Genomic DNA, 21089 nt, shown 5'->3' on the forward strand with positions numbered 1-21089 from the left:
ACAACCAAACCTTGAGAAGTATGAGATTAAAGTAATGAGATAAGGTGTGCTTCCGAGCTGATGCAAGTCCGACAGCGTCATGTCAAGCCTGACTAAATATTTATATAAACCACTTTTCTTAAAAATCTTAACCAGCATTACTTTATTTATGTTTAAGGTGGAAATGCATTTCCGCTGACCCGTTATTTGAGGGCGAACAACTAAACATCATCTCTGATGCCCTCTGGGTTAGTTTAGTACCGAGGCACACAAATGAAACATAACATTGATAACATACTTTTTATTGGATTCAAACGTGTTTATTTACAGTGGTCGCAAGGTAATCAGTTGCTCACATGCCAAATCCCAATTCATTGCCGGTTTCTATAAATTTATTCTCGTCGCCCTTTTCTTGGTCCTTTATTCTGTGTGTGTATGCGAATCTTTTCAATAAGAGAAAGGGATCTTCGTATTCCTTAACAGTTTTTTGATGTGTCTGCGAGTGCCCATGGCCGTTGGTAATTAATATTGAATCTGGGCTATCACATGGGCATTCACATCTGCTCTTAGATGCAGCTTCACCTATAAATGATGCACAAGACACAACAATGGCCAGTAACAGTATGGTACTCATTTTGATACTATCTCACTGAATTCCTAACTCTTAATAAAGGAAAGTCTGATTCATCTCGATTTTTATACTTTCCCAGTATAATTACATTCAAATGAAGTAATTATTATTGAAATTGTTGCTTAGTCAAAAAGTAATCAAAATCGAGTAACAGTTTTAGTTAGATAATAAGCAATAAATATTTATTAAGTTTACGATGTTTGTCAGTTTCTACTGAGCCTTGATTTTAGATTCCGAATCACTGCGCCATGCACATAATGCGAATTTTTAAAGATATTTTATTTATTTATGCGCACTTAAAACTGTTTGTAACAAGGTGTGAATAGTATCAAATTATTTGCAATTCCATAAAATTAAGTAATTACTAAACTTACGTGTATTTCTTATCTGGAAATGACGAGTGACGCGATATTTGTTTACTCTATCCTTAAATATAAATTCGGCGCACCTTCAAAGTTAGTCAGATATTCTCACACCTTCTGCGGGCCTAGTACATCTCTAGAAAATGGCTTTATTTTTAATACTCTTCTTATTTTGTGCAACGACCACCTCTTTACCTATAGAGGACGAGGACGTAGTTATAATCTCTGATGATTTCTTGAGTTCGAATCGGATCGAGGGAGATGGGGAAATCGACGTGTCTGACCTGGGACCACAGGCGTATGGGGTGCCAAAAAATGAAAGCGGTTTGTACCTTTATGAAATAATGCTTTGATTTATGCTTATAATTAAATGTAGTATGTAACTTAAAAAAATAGGAAATATACTTTGGTAAAGCATTTATTATGGTAAGTAGTAAATTGACTGACACGCTTCGGAAGTAGTTGACGGAAACGCTTCCTTTCCTTAACGATATCTTGATAACAAATGGCTTTTCATTTCCATTTAAATATTTATTCAAGTCGAATATAGGGGTTCCCCAAATGTATTTCTTTTTGTTAAAATTATTAAAATCTGGCAACCTGCCCCGGCTTCGTACGAGTGCTGATACTAAATACACTGCAGAAAAGCTGTGAAATTTGTATAAAGTTAAAATTTACGGTATTTGATTGGATAAGAATTAATACTGTATTTTTTTAAATCGCTTCTAAAATATTTGTCATAAAAAGTAATTGAAAAAACTGTTATTGTGAGATATCCATAAGAGAACGACTTAAACCATTGTGGAGTTTTCTGTAGACCTTTTCAATTTGTACAATATTTAGAACATTATTTTGATAAATCTCGTAGGGTTCAGAATACATTTGCAATGTAAGCGTTAAAAATGTAATTTACGATATAACATTCTAATTCTAAAATCAGATACATTAAATGCTTTTAATTTTACATTTACTGCCAGTTCTCAAATCAAGGGAACTAAACTAGAACGGAAGAGAAGAACTGTCAATACGCTCACATAGAATCATCTCATATGAAACCTCAAACCTATTTAATGGATGTTATTATAGATATCTTTAAAAAGAATAGTAGCTTCCATAATTATAGAACTCGTAATAAAGACAAAATTAGCGCACCAACCACAAGGCTGCATAAAACGAGTAATTCTTTCCAAGGCAATTGCATACGTTTTTTCAACAAAATCCCTAGTGAGATACAAATATTGTCAATAAATAAATTTAAATCGTACATTAAAGTAAAACTGCTTGCTAAGGTCTATTATAATATAAATGAATACTTAAACGATCATAGTGCTTGGATATGAATTGCTTCAGTATAAATAGGTAACGCGACAGAATCTCTCGGCTGCATTTTCAGACTATGGGGCAATCGTCGACATCTACGACTTTTTTTAAATGTAAAGTGGGAACAAACCGTGATTCATGTGTGTTGTCTCTCTCCCTAAAATATGGCGAGGGGGCCGATGGCTGGCCATGCGTCATACTCGTGAACGGGTGCTACTTGTGGTGACTGGTCGTACTTGAATTCGTGTATGCGGTGATATTAGTTGTTTATACTACGTATTTGCGTGTTGTTGTCACGAGTATGTAAGTGCGTGCTCCTATTTCACAATGCCTCCTGCTGATAGAGGACAAATCTTTGTTTTTAATTTAAATTTTTATTCTTTATTACTCAATATGTCATATGAAACATAGTGGTTGCAGCTCCTTACAAGCATTGTGTAAAAAAAACTTGGCGATTAAAAAGAGTGGCGGAGAGTTTATTGCCAGTTCTTCTCTTCCGTTCTACGCCCTTGATTTGAGATCTGGCAGTAAATGTAAAATTAAATTCATTTAATATTTCTTTTTTATGACGTTCATAAGTTTACATTATTACCTACATGAATAAATAAATTTTGAATTTCGAAATTTTGAATATAAATATACCTCTTCAATCACTCTATTTAAAAACTTCATCGAAATCCGTTGCGTAGCTTAAAAGATTTAAGTATACATAGGGATTTAGGGACAGCGCAGCGACATTGTTTATACTATGTAGTGATAACTATTTAGCCATACACAGAATTTAGTTTGAGAATATCTCTAATTGTCATTATATAATAAGCTTAATAAAGTTGATCTTATTTCTTAACCCATTGGGTTTTTAGGAGCAGCCCTATCGGAGTGGACTAACTCGTCCTTGATGAACCCTGAAGAAATGGGCGGCTACCTAGAGGGAGACATCTTGATACCGGGTCTGGCCAGGAATGGAATGAGGGACAAGACATCGCGGTGGACAAACGGCATCATCCCTTATATTATCGACGGCAGTTTTAGTAAGTAAATTTGGATATATTTCTTGACGGACACTTCATAAGTCACCTGGATTTCCTGGATTCTAGGAAATACATGAAGACTGCCGACTGACGTTTATCAATTTTGGTCAATTTCTATAAAAAATGGGTAATGTGTATACCTCATAACATTTTCCTAAAGATCTGGAGCAGAAAGACACAATTCGTATGGCCATAGCTGACTACCACCGCCTGACGTGTTTGCGGTTCGTCCCCTACAGTGGACAAAGCGACTACATCATCATCAAAAGTTCCAAAACTGGCTGCTGGTCCAGCGTCGGGAGACTTGGTGAGTGAGAATGCCGGGGCTAATCAAACATTTTGAACCATAAGTATTTAAGGACAGAATAAGAGAAACGTTACAACGACCCGGGATCTTATTGTATAGAGATCTGTGTTTCTAGCAAAACTTATATTTGTTTTAAATATTTTTCAATTAGAACTTGATAATACTAGGTGGCCGTCAAGAGGTAAATCTACAAGCACCTGGATGTGTCTCCAAAAAGGGTACGGTGCTGCATGAGCTTCTCCACGCCATAGGGTTCATGCACGAGCAGAGTCGGCCAGAGAGAGACGACTTTGTAACAATTCATTACGAAAACGTCAAACCTGGTAAGTCTTCTTTAGGCGCATGAGCGTAAAATGTTTACGGATGAAAGGTGCGAAGATGTTCAGCGTTTTTGTCGAAGAAAAGGCAGAGAGCGATTGAGGCCGATTGAGCGAAAGATAAAGGGCGATCGAGAAAAAATACACGGTATTGGTTGATGTATTAGTTTATTATACTTACATATTAGAACGCATTTTTCGCATAACGTTGTGCAGTAAACACTATTACTTATTTATTTACATTATCTAGCACGTATACAGTATCAACAGTGTGAATATATATATATATATATAAATACGTGGAGTGATCATAATATACTGGTACATGATCATCTACTGGAGCGTTTACCTTAGTAATAATTAATTTACAAAGAAGTTTCACTTCTGACGTGTACATTACTTGCACGCACTTTTTTTTGTATTTACTTATAAAAAGTATTTGTTTTGAATAAATATTTTACTACTTACTATTTATAGAAATATTGTAAATAGGTACCGAGATAAATTTCAAGAAATCTGACGTGAAAAGAACTGATAACTTCGGCATTGGCTACGACTACAACAGTGTGATGCACTACTCAGAATTTGCCTTCTCTAGAAACTCCAAGAAAACAATTGATCCCAAGGTATGTTCAAGATAAAAAGCATAGAATCATAGATGATTTGACCTTTATGAGTCTTCAAATAATTATTTGATTGTCATTTTCCCCACAGGTCAGCAACACGAAGATCGGTCAAAGAGAAGGTCTCAGCCGAGGGGATGTAAAGAAAGTAAACAACATGTATAATTGTAAAAAGGAGTAAGTGAAAAATAAGATAATGTAACTTAACCTAGCTTTAACAGTCGAAGTTTTAAAATATGAGATTAGATACTACAACTACTATACTAATACAGCATTTTAACATGTTACAACGCATTTAATTCACTCAGTTATTTAATGTTTCGGTGTAAGACATAAGAAATATTTAGATAATTTTAAATAACTTTTTGTAACCCAAACAAGTAAATGATAAGTCATAAACGCGTCGTAATCCGATGAATTGTTATTTTTTATTACTTTGCACTGCAATTTTTAGAGCACCCCCCAGCTCTGAAGGTATTGTGGAGAAGTCTACAGAGAAGCCACAAAATTCCTCACCAACTAGGTATCAATTCTTAAAATAAATTGGAATATTTATTTTATGTAGTAACTAGTAAAGACTGCGGCCTGTTTTAAGGTTCTATATGGGGTCGGCGAATTAAAAACTCATTAAAATCGGTCGAGCCGTCTTTTAAATGTAACTGCAGAAACACGGAAATTAGTAGCGACCCATTGTTTTACTGTTTTTATCGGTTTTCACGCAATCTTGCCTTCTACGTATATGTAGACCCCTCTTACTTGAACTACTTCCAAATTGAAAACTATTTTCAATTTTAAGTAGTTCCTAAAACGTACTCAGATCAATCAAACTTTTTAACATTAGTATGGTACGCACAAAATAATACTTATAATTTTATGTTATCATTGGTACGATATAAGTTTTTAATTTGTTGACGTCTTAGTGAAAAGAAAACTGTCTAGCTTATGTTTTCACCACACTAAACTTATCTCTTTTTAATGTTTTCAGAGAGCCACAAACAGGGTGGTTGGGTTCCATTTGGCAAAGTTTTTTCGGCGATAAGAAATCCGATTCCGACGCGGTCGTCTTGTGAAAATGACAATATTATATGCCAAACAATAATTTATATTATTAATAAGAGAAAGTAATTATTAAAGACTAAGATATAACTATGCATTTTATTTCGTACGACGATTTTTTTTCATAAATTCTATTCTATTAAAAACATTAATATTGTGTATATATTAATCAGTTAAAAGTTGATATTGTCGTTTATTTTAATCTTCGTGTGGGGTTCCAGTATTTAGTTAAATGTCATTATGAGTTTGTCTCATACTTCTGTATTTCGGTCTCCATGAGGCATTTTAAATACTGGTATGATCGTTCACATTTACACGTTTCCGCTGAAAAATATTAAATTAGATTTTTAATAGAACATATTCAACTAAAAAACAAATTTAATAATATAAATGATTTGTACTCGTAAATGTAACCTAACGGCTAAGTAAACAAACTAGAGAACAGATATAATCATTTAAAAATACAATTATATTTACTAATTTAGATACATACATCGTTTAGCACAATCATTGGCAATGTCCTTAATGACCTCTACCGGCGTAGTCTTTCTGACCTGTGCCAGCACTATGGCACTCCTCTCCGGATCAAATTCCTCCCCCTCTAACGTTACACCTGTTTTCTCCAATACGCAGCGGATGTAACACTTAAAATATGAGGTTATGGTAAAACAATATACCTACTATGTATAGCGGAGCATGACGTTTAAGTTTTACTTACTTTAGGAGTTTTTTCTGTTTCGTCTGGAAAACTTCCACTTGTGTTTAACGCCTCTATATAAGCTGAAATAAGTTTAGTTAATTTAGCATTACGATAAGTAAAACTTATATAAATATCTCTAAGATTTCTTAAAAACGTTTTACGATAATTTGAATAAAACCTTACACATTTCAATCCGAAAACTTTCATTGCATTCTGTCAAAACTTCAATTAAATCAAAATCGCTCTCTCGTGATTCCAAATTTGGGCGTGGTTCCATCTCTTTCACTTGCTGAACTTTGCTCGAACATTTTGTGAAGGCAAAAGTTATAATAACCAGCGTTACGACAAATAAAACTTTCATGGTTATGTGCAGTGTGCAGCGAATTGAGATCACGTCTTTATATTGCAGGTTTTGTGTGCAACTGTGATTGAAATAATTATATTTAAGTAGTTTAATTGGGTATTTATTATGATTTACCTTATTACATACGTTTACCCACAATTACTTCATTATTTTAAAATTACAAAAGCGACAGTTATGAAACTTTGCCTGCTGTCATCGACTGAATTGGAATTGTGATTTCAAATATATTAAATAGCATTTCGAAAAGATTTTCAATTCCCATTCCATGCAAAGGAAGTGACGATACATGAAAGAGATATCTAGGCTGTCAGTTCAATAGTTAATTAAATAATCCAAGGTTTCCAAAGTGGTTTTTTGCCTCGTTAAGTCTTATCTTCTGAAAATTAGAATAAAAATGCGATAATTCATATTCAGCGTCTTTAGATATTGAAGTGTCATCGAAGAAATATGTTCGTTAAGACATTTGAGCTTATACTTCGTCTTTCGGTGCTGTATATTCTGGTTGGGTCTGAAGGTATCGATTATATTTAAATTCTTGTTAAATCTTAAGTTAAAGACTCAATTTAACAAATGAATAATAAACTTAGAAATGATCGTCAAACGTTTACAAAAATGAATAATTTTTCAACTGTGGCAAAGAATTTAATAAAATGTACTGTTTTAGACGCGCTTACCAACCCAGATGAAGACAGATCGATACAAAACTTCAATATAATAAAACACCTGCCGGTATTTTTTGAGTATCTTACGTCTTATTTCCTCGAAGACGAAGCACACGTTTTAGAAGAGGATTATGGGGAAGAGGCTGCCATGGACCAAATCAATGATGCCGAAGAATATACATCATTTCAGTACACAAAATATTATGATCGCGTTACTTTGACGCCTGAAGAAGTTGTTGAACAAATCTTAAAGGTCGAACACGAATTGGAAGAATATAACGATAACGGAGAATTATAGTTTGATAAATTATATTAATTTGTGTCATTTTTGTTTGTTTCATTTTCCTCCCTAGGCACAAATATATTCGTGTCGCTTATGGTAATTGAATAGCAGCAATTTATAATTATAACTAAAATTACAAAAACATATTTTAAATCATAAATTTTAATATTCAAATGCAATACAACAATGCTTTCTTCACATGTGAAAAGAAAGATTAAAATTAAACTTAATTTTCCAATTACAGATTATTTGCTACACGTGATGTATTAGTCCCATGAAATATATTCTCAGTGGAGTTGGGAAAAGAGAAGTAATGTCGAGGTACAACATATGTGGATACCACTCCCAGAATCTGAAAAAGAATGATTATAGTTATACATATATAGTTCACCTTTAATAAACTTAGCCTAAATACATCTTTATAATTGCAACATAACAAATATTTAAAAACGTTGTGTAATTGTACTTGTACAATCGTGACAAAATGTAGACAAAAATTCAGACAACAAACAAAAACAATTTTTCCATCCTGATTCTGACTTCAATTCAATAAAAATGAGTTTGAAAATACCAAACGCACTTATAAGAGACAAATGGGTTCCGTATTTGCGGAATCTAAATACAGAATATACAATGTATTTTTTAAATAGGAATTTAAATAATAAAAAGTCAATATATTGTTTGAAGGAGACGTAGAAGCTATTAATATATTATCTTAAAAGTATCAAATGGATATAAATGACAAAAAATATGACATGCCTAAATCATATTTACGTATAATAAACGCTAACCGTGATGAGTAGAGGTCTCTCCAGCACGCTCATTCCCAAAGGTGCTATCAGCGGCTGCTCTAAGGAAAGACTTTTGAAGAAAGCAGCAAGAGATCGCGAAAGACTGTCATAAGACCTCGTCTGACACATCAGCTTGCTGACTAGAGACCGAGTTTTGGCCATCTGTTTAACGAAGACAAATGTAAAATAAAACAATCAAAGAAACAACAAAGTCACTCAGTCTACTGAAACAGATGGTTCTCCTATATATTATACCTACTACATAAAGCACAGGTACTTAGATATGTACAATTTTAACTTTGAAAGCTTAAAATGCTGTTTTAAGGCTAAAGTACCTCTTGTTGCACACGATGGCAGGGTTCCACAATAAGAATAACGCTTGCAGCGTGGAAGTGGAACCAGGCCACTTGCTGACCTATTGACGACAATCCAGAAGGAATTTCGGCTGGAATATAGTTCGATTAAGACAAATATGATCGTTAAGGCAGTGTTTGTATGCTCGGTAAATTTTATGTGAAATTATTTTGTTAATATTTAAGTGTCTGGACAGGCTTAGCTAAATCAAAACTCACACAATTTTATAAAGTTTGTTTTAGATATTTTTGAAGTGCCAATTTTCTTATTTTATGTGCATAAGAATGTTATTCGGACCTAGTCTCAATATATACTTACAAATGTTAAGCATATAATATGGTGTCATAATGAAGTGAAGGAAAAACGACTGCAACAGAAGCAGCAGTATGAGGCCATAGCCTCGATCCACTCTTCGAATCAGATCACACACCAACTCGTATACTAGCCAGAGCATTCGGACCTCTTCATTCGCCTGTTCTTCGTGCACTAAATAGTTGTATTAGGTATAATCATATATTATATGTACCTAATACCTATATCGTTATGAATACCTACATTAAGCCTCAGCCTAGTTTACGACAAAACGGCCTCCTTTTTGTTAACTTGACTAAGCTTTAACCGACCAAAAATAACAATTATTTCGGTTGTAAACACAGAAAGTTCTTGCATTACAGTGTACTTGAGGTAAGCGTGTGTGTGTGTGTACGATATTGTGTAAAAATACCAATGTTTGTTTCACTTACCTTATCCCCACTACCGGCACTTACCCCTTACCCCCACTTGACATCGAGGCGAGCGTCGCTCCTCGGTCCCTACTTACGTCAATACCTGACGTGACATTGGCTGCAGGTCATCGTGTATTAGCAGTGCGGGAACACACAAACCACCCGAAGGGGGTATACGCCTACGGGCTAAAGCATCCCCCTTGCGAGGGATGGTGTAACAAACGCAAGACTCACTCACCTTTCATCTGATAAGAGTCGTTATTTTTGGGGAGTGTGAAGTTGTTAATTAATATATTCTTGTTTCCAAACTTCTTTTTATCTGAAAAATGCAAAATGCCATAACGGGACAATGCAAAGTAACCGGAAAAGTGTTTTTATATATTAATTATTTAGTAAATTAGAACCGCTATATATTTCAGTCAGAATTGACGCAACAATGCAGAAGAGACTTCCCACGCACATGTTTGTTTTGAATTAGTATTAAAATTTTCACTATAACATGTTTTTGTTAAGGAAAAAATAGAGGTTCGTGAAATAAATACCAGAGGGCTAAATGGGCTTGTCTCTTAAAAACAAAATAAGAAAATATTTGGCGACTTACCCAATAGTTCTAGCAACTTCGACAGTCTACTGTTAACTACCTTTAGTATAAGAATGAGTCTAATTACAATGATCATGAACTGAAACTCTAGGAGTAATTCTATGATGTACTCGACATAGTAGGTAGAGAGGAGGTATAGACTCACTGTAATAATTATAACACATTTTAAGAGTCGCGATCGAAGTTCAATGTTTAAGTATAATAGTAATATTAATAGTAGTAAATTAAATTGTGTGTAGGGTACACACAATTTAAATCTAGATAGGCATCCGATCATCTCATTTGTTCCTCCTTTCAGAAAAACGCGTTTCAGCCAAACTCATCAACAACATATGCAGATTATGTATTCTGATAAACGAGCTAGGTCTGGCTATCCCCTTACAATTAGAACCGAAGTTCCTAGATTTTTTTAAAACTATTGCATAGATTCGCGGGCTTTGAGCACAGCGACCGATTTTAGAAATTCCAGAACGAAAATAAACCTTATACACGATGACGTAATATAGGTGCGGGGTGCGGCCAATACGCGTTAGAGCGGGACAGAACGCATACTGCGTATTCACATCTCTCTGACGAGATCGGATCGCTTACGCTAAACGCGGCTGATGCAGTCGGACGCGTTATAGTGAGACAAACTATATAGGCGTGTTAGTCTGAGTTTGATAGAGTGGTAGATTGAGATAATATCAAAGAAAAGAAAATACTGCATAAAAGCTTTTATAAAAAAATATATCACTTAAATTAGGCGAATTTAAAAAGAATTGGTACGATATACATTTTAGAAGATAAGCCTTAGTTTGATGTATATTCCTCACAAATCAATACCTTGCTTGTTTAAATGGAACGCCGCATACACGTTGTGATACCAGTCAATAAGGCAGAGAATGGCCACGGCTGATAGGAAAGAGAATATTGTTGTATACATATATATCACTACGAATTGCTTTGTCTTCATCTCGCCGAGAAAGTTTCTGATCTGGAATCATTGATAGTTAAATGTAAGTTGAGTTATAATGTCTCAATAAAACTTCTTTAAATATAAACAAATTCATCTATGTTATGTCACCTTACATTAGTAATTGGTTGTATGACGAGTCTAACTTCTGAATTTTTATTCTGCTTAATTTTACGGAATATATTATATTGCCCCTAGATTAGGCTGAGACAACTTAAATATGTTTAATGCATAATTGGCATTTAATGCTTGCTACCAAGTTGAAGCTTAATAAACGGACATAATTAAAAAGAAACCTTCTCAATACGAGTTAGCGCATCGACTATACACCGACAGCGCTTGGGGGCCGCATAACAGCCTACTATAGTGACAGCGGATAAAACTGACTGATAAGCAAGCCATATCATATGTGTGGTGGCCGTTTTACGCGATTGCTTTGGATACGTCACGTCCATCACGAAACCTACGAATATAGTTGTTTCTGAAATCATTTGAAGTTTTATATTTTTAAAAACCAGTTGATAGCTTTGTAGGAACTCCTGCACTCTCTCAACTGGGAAAAATACATTTTTATTAGAAATATAGCGTTATGTTATCTCTTGTATAAGTTTGAAAAATAAGAAGAAAGAAACTCTATTACTTCGCTCATTTCAATTCGATCACAGATGTAACTGATTACTAATTGTGACTTTAAAATATCAAACATATATATATATAATTAATATAAATTCAATAAACTCACGAAGAACTGTGATCAAAGCGATGCCGTACATATAGTATACAAGTGAAAATTTTATCCCTTCAGGTGTAAAAGTCAAAGGTGCCATGCCGAACACTCGCGACATTTTAAGGACGAGGTTTAAAGGTCCATAACATAAGGGTATTTTCCTATCTTTTTCTTCTTTAGCCATCGAAATGACCTTTATAAAGACTGTCTGACGAGATATGTTCCACCTTATTGACTCAAAGTTAAACTTTAGCACCCTCAAAATAAACAAGTTCCTATCAAATAAAGCCTGTGTTTGTACAATAACGATTAAGGTTTGTGTCAAAAATAATAAATCAAAACTTCCATACATCTTTAATCTTATCAAAATACGGTACAATCTAATAAAAATACGAGGTTATATATCGGCACTCGGCAGAAGGCTGTTTTCAGTATAAACATATAATGCAATAGACAGTAGGGTTAAGGTATAGTTTCGTTGTTGGCGTGTGTCTGTTCATTTCCCAAACCGCCGATGTTATTTCCGAGTGGTCTCATGATAGCTTGGAAAGTCCCCATCATCACTTGATTCCCTTCTAATCCGGGAAGCTGTCTTTTAACTCGACGAGTATCCAAAATCTTTCCATTTGGAAAAAATATATTTTCTCTTATATAATCACGTAAAGTTAGGTTATTTTTCGACCCGAAGTCAATTGGTACACCTAGATTGTCTATACCAAAGTTTTTATGCACCTTACCCATATTCGGGACTTTAAAACCAAAATTTGTATCTCCATAAGCATTTAAAAATATTGCGAAAACAATAAATAAAAACATCGACTTTAAAACCATTGTAAGGCTAGTGTGGGAATGAAATTTCTTAAAGTTTCTAAGTCTGTTATATGCGTAATGATAATTTTCTGTTCTATATTCATTTGAATACATTAAGATAACTCGTGTCTAAATATGAAAAAAGTATGTATGTTAAATAGAGTGTGTCGGTATTTTTTAATAATATTAGGAAAAGGGCTGATTGTTAAAACAGTGGCATTAAAAATATATTTATTACTCTTTCTACAATATTACCTTATCTTTTAATTATCACAGAATAACATTAATTTTTTACTTAAAATATACACTCTACTATGAATAATTTTAAATATTTTTATCAGTAATTTGAGGTTAAATATTTTTTGCGAATGTTAATTTTTGTTTGACGATCGAAGTAAGACAGAGGGCAGCTTTCGTAACCAAAGTGTTTAAAAATTATGCAATATCTTAAAATAACTAGTTATTCAGTCAGGCAAATGTCGGCAACATCTTTTTATTTCAATGAATTTCTAAAGAAGGGAAGTATATGAAGTTGGAAACTGTACATCTTCTATTTCCCTGTGAGCAACTAGACTGGGCCGTTATCGTCTCTTCCTTCGGGGCTTCTGCTTCGGCGGTTGAACGGTGACGCTGGCCTCTTGGATCTCCTGCTGCGAGGCCTGTTCGGTGTTCTGAAGTGTGCCTCGAGCCTCCACGAAGAACATTACGTCGCGGAGTTGCTCCTTCAGGTCATCGATCTAGGAGGAGGCGAAATTTAGGAATTCAGAGAAGCTCAAAAGGGGAAATATCTCGTGCTAAGGTAAATATAATGATCCGGCTCGAAGGACCGTCGGCTCACGGGGCCATACCTCTCTGCGGAAGGCTTCGTCCTTCGCCCTGGCCCTCTCCTGCCACTGGGCTTGGCTACCAGCCAACGCCGTGGCCAAACCTCGTTCTTCTGACAGCTCCGACTGTAGCTTAGACACTCTGATAAAAATATGGTTTAATCAAATCAAATGAAATCATTTATTCCAATTTTACCACAAAAATAAAATATAAAGATTATTCTGGTTACCCCTTCCAAAAGGTAGTTTCGTGTCGAGAAGATTAGGCAAAAAACTCCACACATACTCTTTTAAGATAGAATTTACAATATTTGTATACTATTAGTTAAATAATTATATGTGAAGACGATGTATCTACTACCAGAATAAAATAATTTAAATTACTATACAGATGACATTTGAAAATTCAACAAACGCCTATATTTCTTTTATTACTAAATATTATAATAGATAAATAATAGGCCACTACTCACTTGTGGTTGAGAGCCGTGACCTTGTGCGTGAGCGCCTTATTCTCGGCGGCGTTGGCTTTGGCTTGGTCGCGAAGGGCGGCGCTCTCGGCTTCGGCGCTCTCGCAACGCACGCGCCACGATTTGCGTTCTTCTTCGTGAGCCCGTTCCAGCCTGGAGATAAATAACGTTAGAAATATCATAAAGTAGGGATAACGTTTCGCATCCTCCGTCATCCCTGCAAAATACAATTGGAGTCCAGCGAAACGGAGCCAATTCTGACCGTAAAAAGGTCGGAGATCAGAGCGTACTTAGCGATTCTCTCCTCGAAATGTATCCTCTGCGTGTCCAAGTGATGAGTGAGCAGATAGGTGAACTCCAGTTTGTCCCCACAGGCGGGTTCGGGGTCGGAGGTGCGGCCCTCTGCGGCGACCAGTTTGCCGTCTGCCTTGTTCTGCACCAGGCGGTGGACGAAGTTGTCACCTTGGTGAAGAAGATGATTAAAAATGAAAAAATTAAGTAATATTGGTTAAGTTAACGTTAAGGACAAATCCGTTGGTCTGCCCGTACGGTATACTCGATACCTGCATAGTCCCACACGCGGTTCGAACCGAGCTGCAGGGCGTATGTGTGGTTGGACAACATGAAGTGCTTGGCGGCGTGGCCCTTCTCGTACCTGTTCCAACAAATTATATAAATACACTAAAAACAAAGACGGATTTCTTCTGGACTTAAAACTGGCGCACGGCAGGACCGATATTTTAATCGATTTTTCTTTAAAAGTATTAGAAGTTGTAAAATAAAAGAAAAACAATGTCAAAAAGAATTTGATACATTAATATTGATGGCTTATTTCCTTTTACGTTAATTAACAAGTAGTAAATTTAATATTTGATTTGTAAGTACTTTCATAAAATCATAAATTAAGTGCATCTAATCTGTAACGGCGGTTTCGTATAAATGGCTATTATACATAACACTTCTGTGCGGTACATACCTTCCACAGCCCACGTGACCACAAATGAGGCAGATCCACAGAGTACCAGCCTCCACTTCGAGCATCCCTTCGGCCACTCCGCAGGGCGTGTCTCGGGGCTCACCTGCCTCTTCGGCCTCGCCCTCTGTGTGCGAGTTAAGAAAACATTCTGTTTTGTTTGTATTTTTATGTATTAATAGAAAATTAAATAATTTACTCACCTTGGGCGGCCAAAGACTCGCAGGCGAGACACTTGGCGCAGTCCCGGGGCTCCGGCGTTTGAGCGCATCGGCAGACCGGACAGCGAGCGTCCCGCCACCCCATGAGGCATTCTGCGTGGAACGAGTGAGCGCATTGCACGCTCAGCACGCCCGCTACGCTCTCGTCCATCCGCTCTGATGGATTACATCGATTGGTAAAATTAAAAAATTGCATTTAATAAACAAACATTTGTATAATTCTTTCTTTATCCTTTTTTTTTGCTTACAATTTAATCTTGTAAGAAATATTAAATATTGAAAAACTAATCCATGGGATTAGTTTCTTACGTTATTACAAACTCTTTAGACTTAGGCCACTACTGCATGCTTATAATTTGTTTCTTGTGAATAAGTGTGACATTTTGTAACCACACCAAACCACAACCAAACCATATATATATGTTAATAGATTAAACCTTTAGTCTAGTTTTTGGAAAGCTTTGAATTTTGATTCTACCTAATACTCACATGACTCAGTATGACTCTGAGTAGTGCAGATCCTCAGGCAGAAAGACACTATTACTATTAAACACTCATGCACTCAAGAAACTTAAAGGTTTTTACCATTTTTTGTTTCATTAGATTTGAGTTTATTTTATCATTAAAATTATTTCATACATAGAATATAATACTTTTCTATTCAATAGGCACCCTATGTGGAAGAACTGTGAGGTGGTCACCCACAACACAGGGTGGGTCCCTATTGTTGGTACTAGTGTTATTTATTATTATTATTATATATAATTTTAAAAATGGAGATGGATTTCATTTTGGAACGTATTAATGTAAAAAGTTTATAGAAATCAAAAACTACTTGAAGTCAAAATATTTCTTGTTGTTTCAGAAATTAAGTTTAGGTGGTTTATTAAGGAAACGGACACAAAAATGCATGACTTTCTAGTTTTAGTTTTTCTGTTTTAAAATATAAGGAATATATTTTTAATAACTATAATTCGTGATGAATATAAAAGGAGCAAGAGATGTTTAGGCTTAATAATAAATGTTATTATTTTGTAATGTTGTCAGATAATTGGTATTTCTATATTATTATTAATTTTTATACCTTCTAATATACATCTCTTTGTCTTCAGGTTAGATCAGATGAAAGTCTCAAATGGGTCTTGATATTATCATAACAGTATTACTATGAACATAATATATTAAATAAATAATAAAATCCATTTAGTGGAAGTTACCGAGGCAAACTGGGCACGTAGGCAACTCGGTATGTGTTGGCGGGGGTGCTCCATCACGTGCATACTCAACCCGTGAGACCCATGCCGTGTGGCACAGGGCTGCAGGCTCCAAGCTGCTGTATGGCACACCATCAAAAGCTGAGTGGAATTCCTGAGCTGCTGCACTTGTCCGGAAACTAGAATGCAAAATATGCTTCATATTTGTACACAGTACATATGTGTGTATAGTCTTCAGCAGTGTCTAATAGAAAATTTACTGCAATTTTCTCTATTTTATGATGATGTGAAAGTACAATGTTTAATAGCATTATACTAACGTAAGGAGTGCCATATAATGATCAGGTGAACCATCACGAAGTACACGCACATGTGCAATGTCTTGTTGACAGGCAGCAGCAAAAGCCAACAAGTCAGGAGCACCAAGGGCTCCCGGAACTGATAGAAGGCATAATGTTTTTGCTTCTTCAGCTTCTTTAAGTTCACTGAAACAAATAAAGTTCTATGTTGTAAAGATAAAGGTCAAGATAGTTTATCATCAGAATTTAAATAGAAAACTTACTTTTCTTTATATAAATGTAGGACTCCTTTCGTGACTTCAACTAGTGGGTTGCCACAAAAAAAGCTTATGACATCATTTTCATCGGAAACACTTCCCTCAGTGTTAGCCCGGCGTGAGCTCGTCGGCAGTATTCCGGATACTGAATTTGGGCCACTAAGGATGCTTGCATAGGTTTCAACTGTGATAGTTTTAGATTCGCGAGCTCCACGATCTTTTTTCTTTTGTTCTTTAGCAAACTCTATAAACAATAATTATACTATCATAGAAAACATTAAACAGAAATTTATTTACATTTATTTAAATGCTCACCTATGTCTGTTACATTGTCTCCCATCTCTGGATGCTCTTCATCCATTTCAATTCGCAGTACACACAATGAAACAGACATTTACATTAGTTAAATGACTTTTCATAAATTATTATACGTTTTACATTCAGAATCGTTTTTTTCCTCAGAATTAACTTTTAACTTGTAAATTACTAGGAAATCGAAAATACAAATAATTTAACAACAGAGAAGTATCAACATTCAACAAGACTAGATAATAGATATATGAGCCACAATTACAGACAAAAACTAAATAGTACCTACAAACAAATTAGACACAGTCACTATACGACAGGCGTGACCCACTAACTCATCATCATGCCATAGTCATGTGACTATGGCATGAGCGTGAGCCCCTCCTTTTACTGAGAAGGTAGTGAAGCGCCATGTCACAGTGATGAGAACATCTTAAGAATGTTCAGCTAGAACCAACATCAAATACCCCGAAATATTAATTAAACACCCTTAAAAATTTAAAGTGAAACTTTTATTAAATCGTCTGACACTTTTTGGTCTGTGTAGCGCATGTCGCGTGACGGTCGGCCGCGGAGTAGGGATAATTGAAAAAGTGAAAGGCCAATATGACGGTGCCTATAGTTCGCAGCAGCAGACCGTGTAGTGTATAGACGATTATGTATTTGTGCCAGTGCTCCATGCTATTTTAATATGCATGTAGTATAATCTAAATAATTGTTGAGTATTATGTATGTCGTACTCTCTAAAACACAGAATTCAATAAAATATTAGTTGGATACTTAATCAACTTTTATTAGTTCCATTATCATTCCAATTTTCCAAGTATAAAATTAAGACTGATAAAGCGGTTTTATACCCTTAATGTCAAATAATATTATTCCAAATTTTTTTAGTTAAATGTCTATAATGTGAAATAAAGTTTCACTTTTACCGTGGTTTCATGAAACCACACACCCTTTTTTCTTGTTTGAAAAGAAACTTTCAATACAGTATGTGAAAACTGTATTAAAAATAAATAGAAATCGTGTATAGGTATAGGCTACCCAATTTAACCTCACCGTGGAAGTCTAGAAACAGAATGGAAGTTTCAAACTACAGACCAATATAATAATAGAGGCTGCCCTCATTTTTAGAAAAGCAATTGCTCCTTTCTCACAAGGAATTCGAGTTCAGAAAAAAGGAACAACTTATGACGCTGTTACTAATCTTCCTGGGCTAATAAGTAAGAAATTGGATATGTGGCAGGTATGCATCGATGTATTTTGCAGCCTCGGGACGTGATGACCGCATCACCCCCCTGTTGAAATAACCTGTGACAGAGGTTATTTCACCAGTACAATAATAAACCCCCTTCCTAGTGGGAGTGCTTCAGCCAAATGGACAGGCACGACCGGGACACTACAACTGTTTCACAGAAAATCTAGTTGTACTCGCGTTTCGTGCGGTGATTTAGACTGGAGCCAATAATAAAAAAATATGAAGGTGCAATTTAAATTTGTATCAAGCTGTACAGGCTGCTCTTCGTATTCTGGGCGGGGGCAAAACAGCACTCGAAACTTATTATCTAGCTATATAATTTCGACGAGCCGAATTTTGCATGTTTCTGAGGTTCCAAACACTCATTTACACTCCTCTGAAATTCATACTCACATACATTCACTCCATAATAATTTATTCACGCATAATTCTTAAATACGGAATAGTTGTAATAACTCTAGTGTGAGGTCTAGCGATAGATAAATTTTCTCGATTTCATGTTGAAAGCATTTACAGCAGTTATCGAGATACTGGGAAATTACAGCTTATATTTGAGTTGTAACCATAATATTTGATTTAGTTTGTTAATTGTATAGAACAGTACGTTTTTTTAAACAGAAATGTTGATAATAAAGTAGAACGTAAAAACAATGGTTCTCCTTAAATTTGGAGGGAAAACCCCCAAGTTAGCATCACTCTTCTTAGCCATGTATGAAATCTATGAAAAGATAGCTCTCAATGTCTTTCGTACTTCTAACATACATGTTTGTTACATCTACCGATTAATTGTGCACGGGTATCTTGTCTGAGCCCCTAGAACGTGTTGCGGTTAAAATTTTACAAATTAAACAGAATGCTGTCAAATATTCACAGCCAATGGCAAAAAGAATAAGGAAGTGGTTCTGTGTTTTAAAAAGTTATTTGATTTTACTTTAATATCGTGTATAATAAAATACATGTAAAGAATATCTAACATTGTTTTAAATTATCTCTTCCATACTTGACGCTGGCTAATGCACAAACAGTGTTAGAGCCAAAGGAAAAAAAAAAAAAAAAAAATTATCTCTTATTAAAAGTAGTATATAGACTGTCAAGTAGAAGTTGGCGTTCCAGTGGCGGCGCCTCCTACAACCCTCTGTGTTGCCACTTTTTTTGTTTAGTTTGGATTGATGGATATTCTTAGATATTACATTAAAGGTAAATAAAAAACTCAATAACAAAAAATTATTTTTTATAGTAATTATGGTCTGTTAGAGGCATTATTCCTTCCATGAATTCTTCAGAGTCATCTGTGTCAGAAGAATCTGAGTCGCTGCTATTCAAATCAATTAAAAATGGTTCCATTACTGTTTCAAGGCGGTTGTCTGTCATACGATAATTATTTTCAACATTTATAACGTGATTACAGTGTTTCTGCCATTCTTCAGCAGTTATTTTGGAAAATGCACTATGGATTCTCTGTTCCATGTTTTCAGAGAGGCCAGTAACATTTGTGTCTGCAAATATTCTTTTGAACGAACTCCAAATGAATTCTATTGCATTAAAGTCACAATGATAAGGCGGAAGTCTTACAGCCTTATGACCATGTTTCTTTAATATTTCATCAATTAAGTAGACATTCTCCTGATTGATTGTTTTTATAATTTCATACAATTCTGCTTTTTTCATGGTTTCCAAGTATGAAAGATTGTTTTTTTTTATGAAATCTTGCATCTCTTGTTTCTTACTGTTCATTGTCACGCGTTTATTTATTTTAATACAGTGATATGACGCATTGTCCATCACTATTAATGAATTGGGCTCTAAGTTTGGGATAAGCTTTTCTTGTAGCCATTTACTGAAGGTATCTCCATTCATCTCGTCGTGATAATCTCCACTTTTGGTCTTAGATTTGAAACACAAAAGACTATTAGGGATAAAACCTTTCTCACTTCCGGCATTCACTATGATCCATCTCTGACCTTCTGAGACTTCTGTAAGGACACCTTCAGTTTCCTCAGACTGCCAACATTTTTTAACTTTATAGCCAGGGTGTAAATAAGTCTCGTCCAAATAAACGATTGGCCTCGGATTGTCACTCCTTCTATTATTGTCTATTTCTCGTAAAAATCTTGATCGCCAGGCAACAACATCATATCGCTCCATGAGAACCATCCTTTTGGATTTATTCTTTTTATAACTAAATCCCAACTTGTGTAGTATTTTTCTGAGAGATTCTATACTACCCTTGAAATTGATGTCTGCCTTTAGATCACAATGTAATTTTCTGAGAGTAGGGACGGAATTATTTAAATAATAAGATTGGATTTTGCGTCTAATAACACAAAGATCAAAGTCATCCAAATCAGAAACAGTTAATTTTCTTTTTCTACTTTTACCTGGAGTGACTAGTTTTATCGTCTTAGCCTCGGAAGTAGTGTTCTCTGGTGTGGAATTGTCATCACAAGCTGTGGATGTGGAAGGTCCTTGAGCTGCTTGATTAGGGACTTCAGTTCTCGCTGTAAAATTACTTTCCATGATTTTTCCCTCTGAAACTATACGGTTCACGGTTCTTTCAGAAACACCTTAAATAAAACAAAAAATATTTTAAGTTATCCATCAATCACATTTACTTTCAAAAGCAATTATTATTTTTCCCTAAATTTGGGGATATAAATATCACTTTT

At 35.1% G+C, this 21089-nt stretch overlaps 4 protein-coding genes across 5 annotated transcripts; 1 reads left to right on the forward strand and 3 right to left on the reverse strand.

Moving 5' to 3' along the window:
* The first annotated feature begins 1056 nt into the window (after window positions 1–1056).
* LOC110998318 (hatching enzyme 1.2) lies at window positions 1057–5698 on the forward strand. 2 transcript variants are annotated; one of them, XM_022266883.2, is made up of 8 exons: window positions 1057–1296; window positions 3156–3323; window positions 3484–3630; window positions 3798–3953; window positions 4440–4573; window positions 4662–4747; window positions 5025–5093; window positions 5556–5698. In XM_022266883.2, the coding sequence occupies exons 1-8, from the start codon at window positions 1116–1118 to the stop codon at window positions 5638–5640; spliced, it is 1026 nt and encodes a 341-aa protein (XP_022122575.2). In that variant the 5' UTR covers window positions 1057–1115; the 3' UTR covers window positions 5641–5698. The 2 variants fall into 2 exon arrangements, with proteins under 2 accessions (XP_022122575.2, XP_022122583.2); XM_022266891.2 differs by lacking the exon at window positions 5025–5093 and having other exon boundaries at window positions 1058–1296.
* Window positions 5699–5755: 57 nt separating this feature from the next.
* LOC110998402 (general odorant-binding protein 84a) lies at window positions 5756–6722 on the reverse strand. Its single transcript, XM_022267057.2, has 4 exons — window positions 6510–6722; window positions 6345–6406; window positions 6120–6270; window positions 5756–5950 (listed from the first exon to the last, which is right to left on the reverse strand). Exons 1-4 carry the CDS (start codon window positions 6685–6687, stop codon window positions 5865–5867), a joined length of 477 nt encoding a protein of 158 aa, XP_022122749.2. The 5' UTR covers window positions 6688–6722; the 3' UTR covers window positions 5756–5864.
* Window positions 6723–7873: 1151 nt separating this feature from the next.
* On the reverse strand, window positions 7874–11078 carry LOC110998536. Its single transcript, XM_045631021.1, has 5 exons — window positions 10932–11078; window positions 9099–9266; window positions 8762–8871; window positions 8427–8588; window positions 7874–7987 (listed from the first exon to the last, which is right to left on the reverse strand). The coding sequence occupies exons 1-5, from the start codon at window positions 11059–11061 to the stop codon at window positions 7874–7876; spliced, it is 684 nt and encodes a 227-aa protein (XP_045486977.1). The 5' UTR covers window positions 11062–11078.
* Window positions 11079–12816: 1738 nt separating this feature from the next.
* Window positions 12817–17403, reverse strand: LOC110998369 (BRCA1-associated protein). The gene is made up of 11 exons (XM_022266985.2): window positions 17172–17403; window positions 16863–17100; window positions 16621–16785; window positions 16304–16479; window positions 15069–15242; window positions 14869–14992; window positions 14456–14547; window positions 14183–14354; window positions 13896–14045; window positions 13447–13564; window positions 12817–13335 (listed from the first exon to the last, which is right to left on the reverse strand). The coding sequence occupies exons 1-11, from the start codon at window positions 17248–17250 to the stop codon at window positions 13180–13182; spliced, it is 1644 nt and encodes a 547-aa protein (XP_022122677.2). The 5' UTR covers window positions 17251–17403; the 3' UTR covers window positions 12817–13179.
* Between the last annotated feature and the right edge of the window lie 3686 nt (window positions 17404–21089).

The sequence above is a fragment of the Pieris rapae genome, chromosome 14 (genome assembly GCF_905147795.1).
Source record: "Pieris rapae chromosome 14, ilPieRapa1.1, whole genome shotgun sequence".
NCBI lineage: Eukaryota > Metazoa > Arthropoda > Insecta > Lepidoptera > Pieridae > Pieris > Pieris rapae.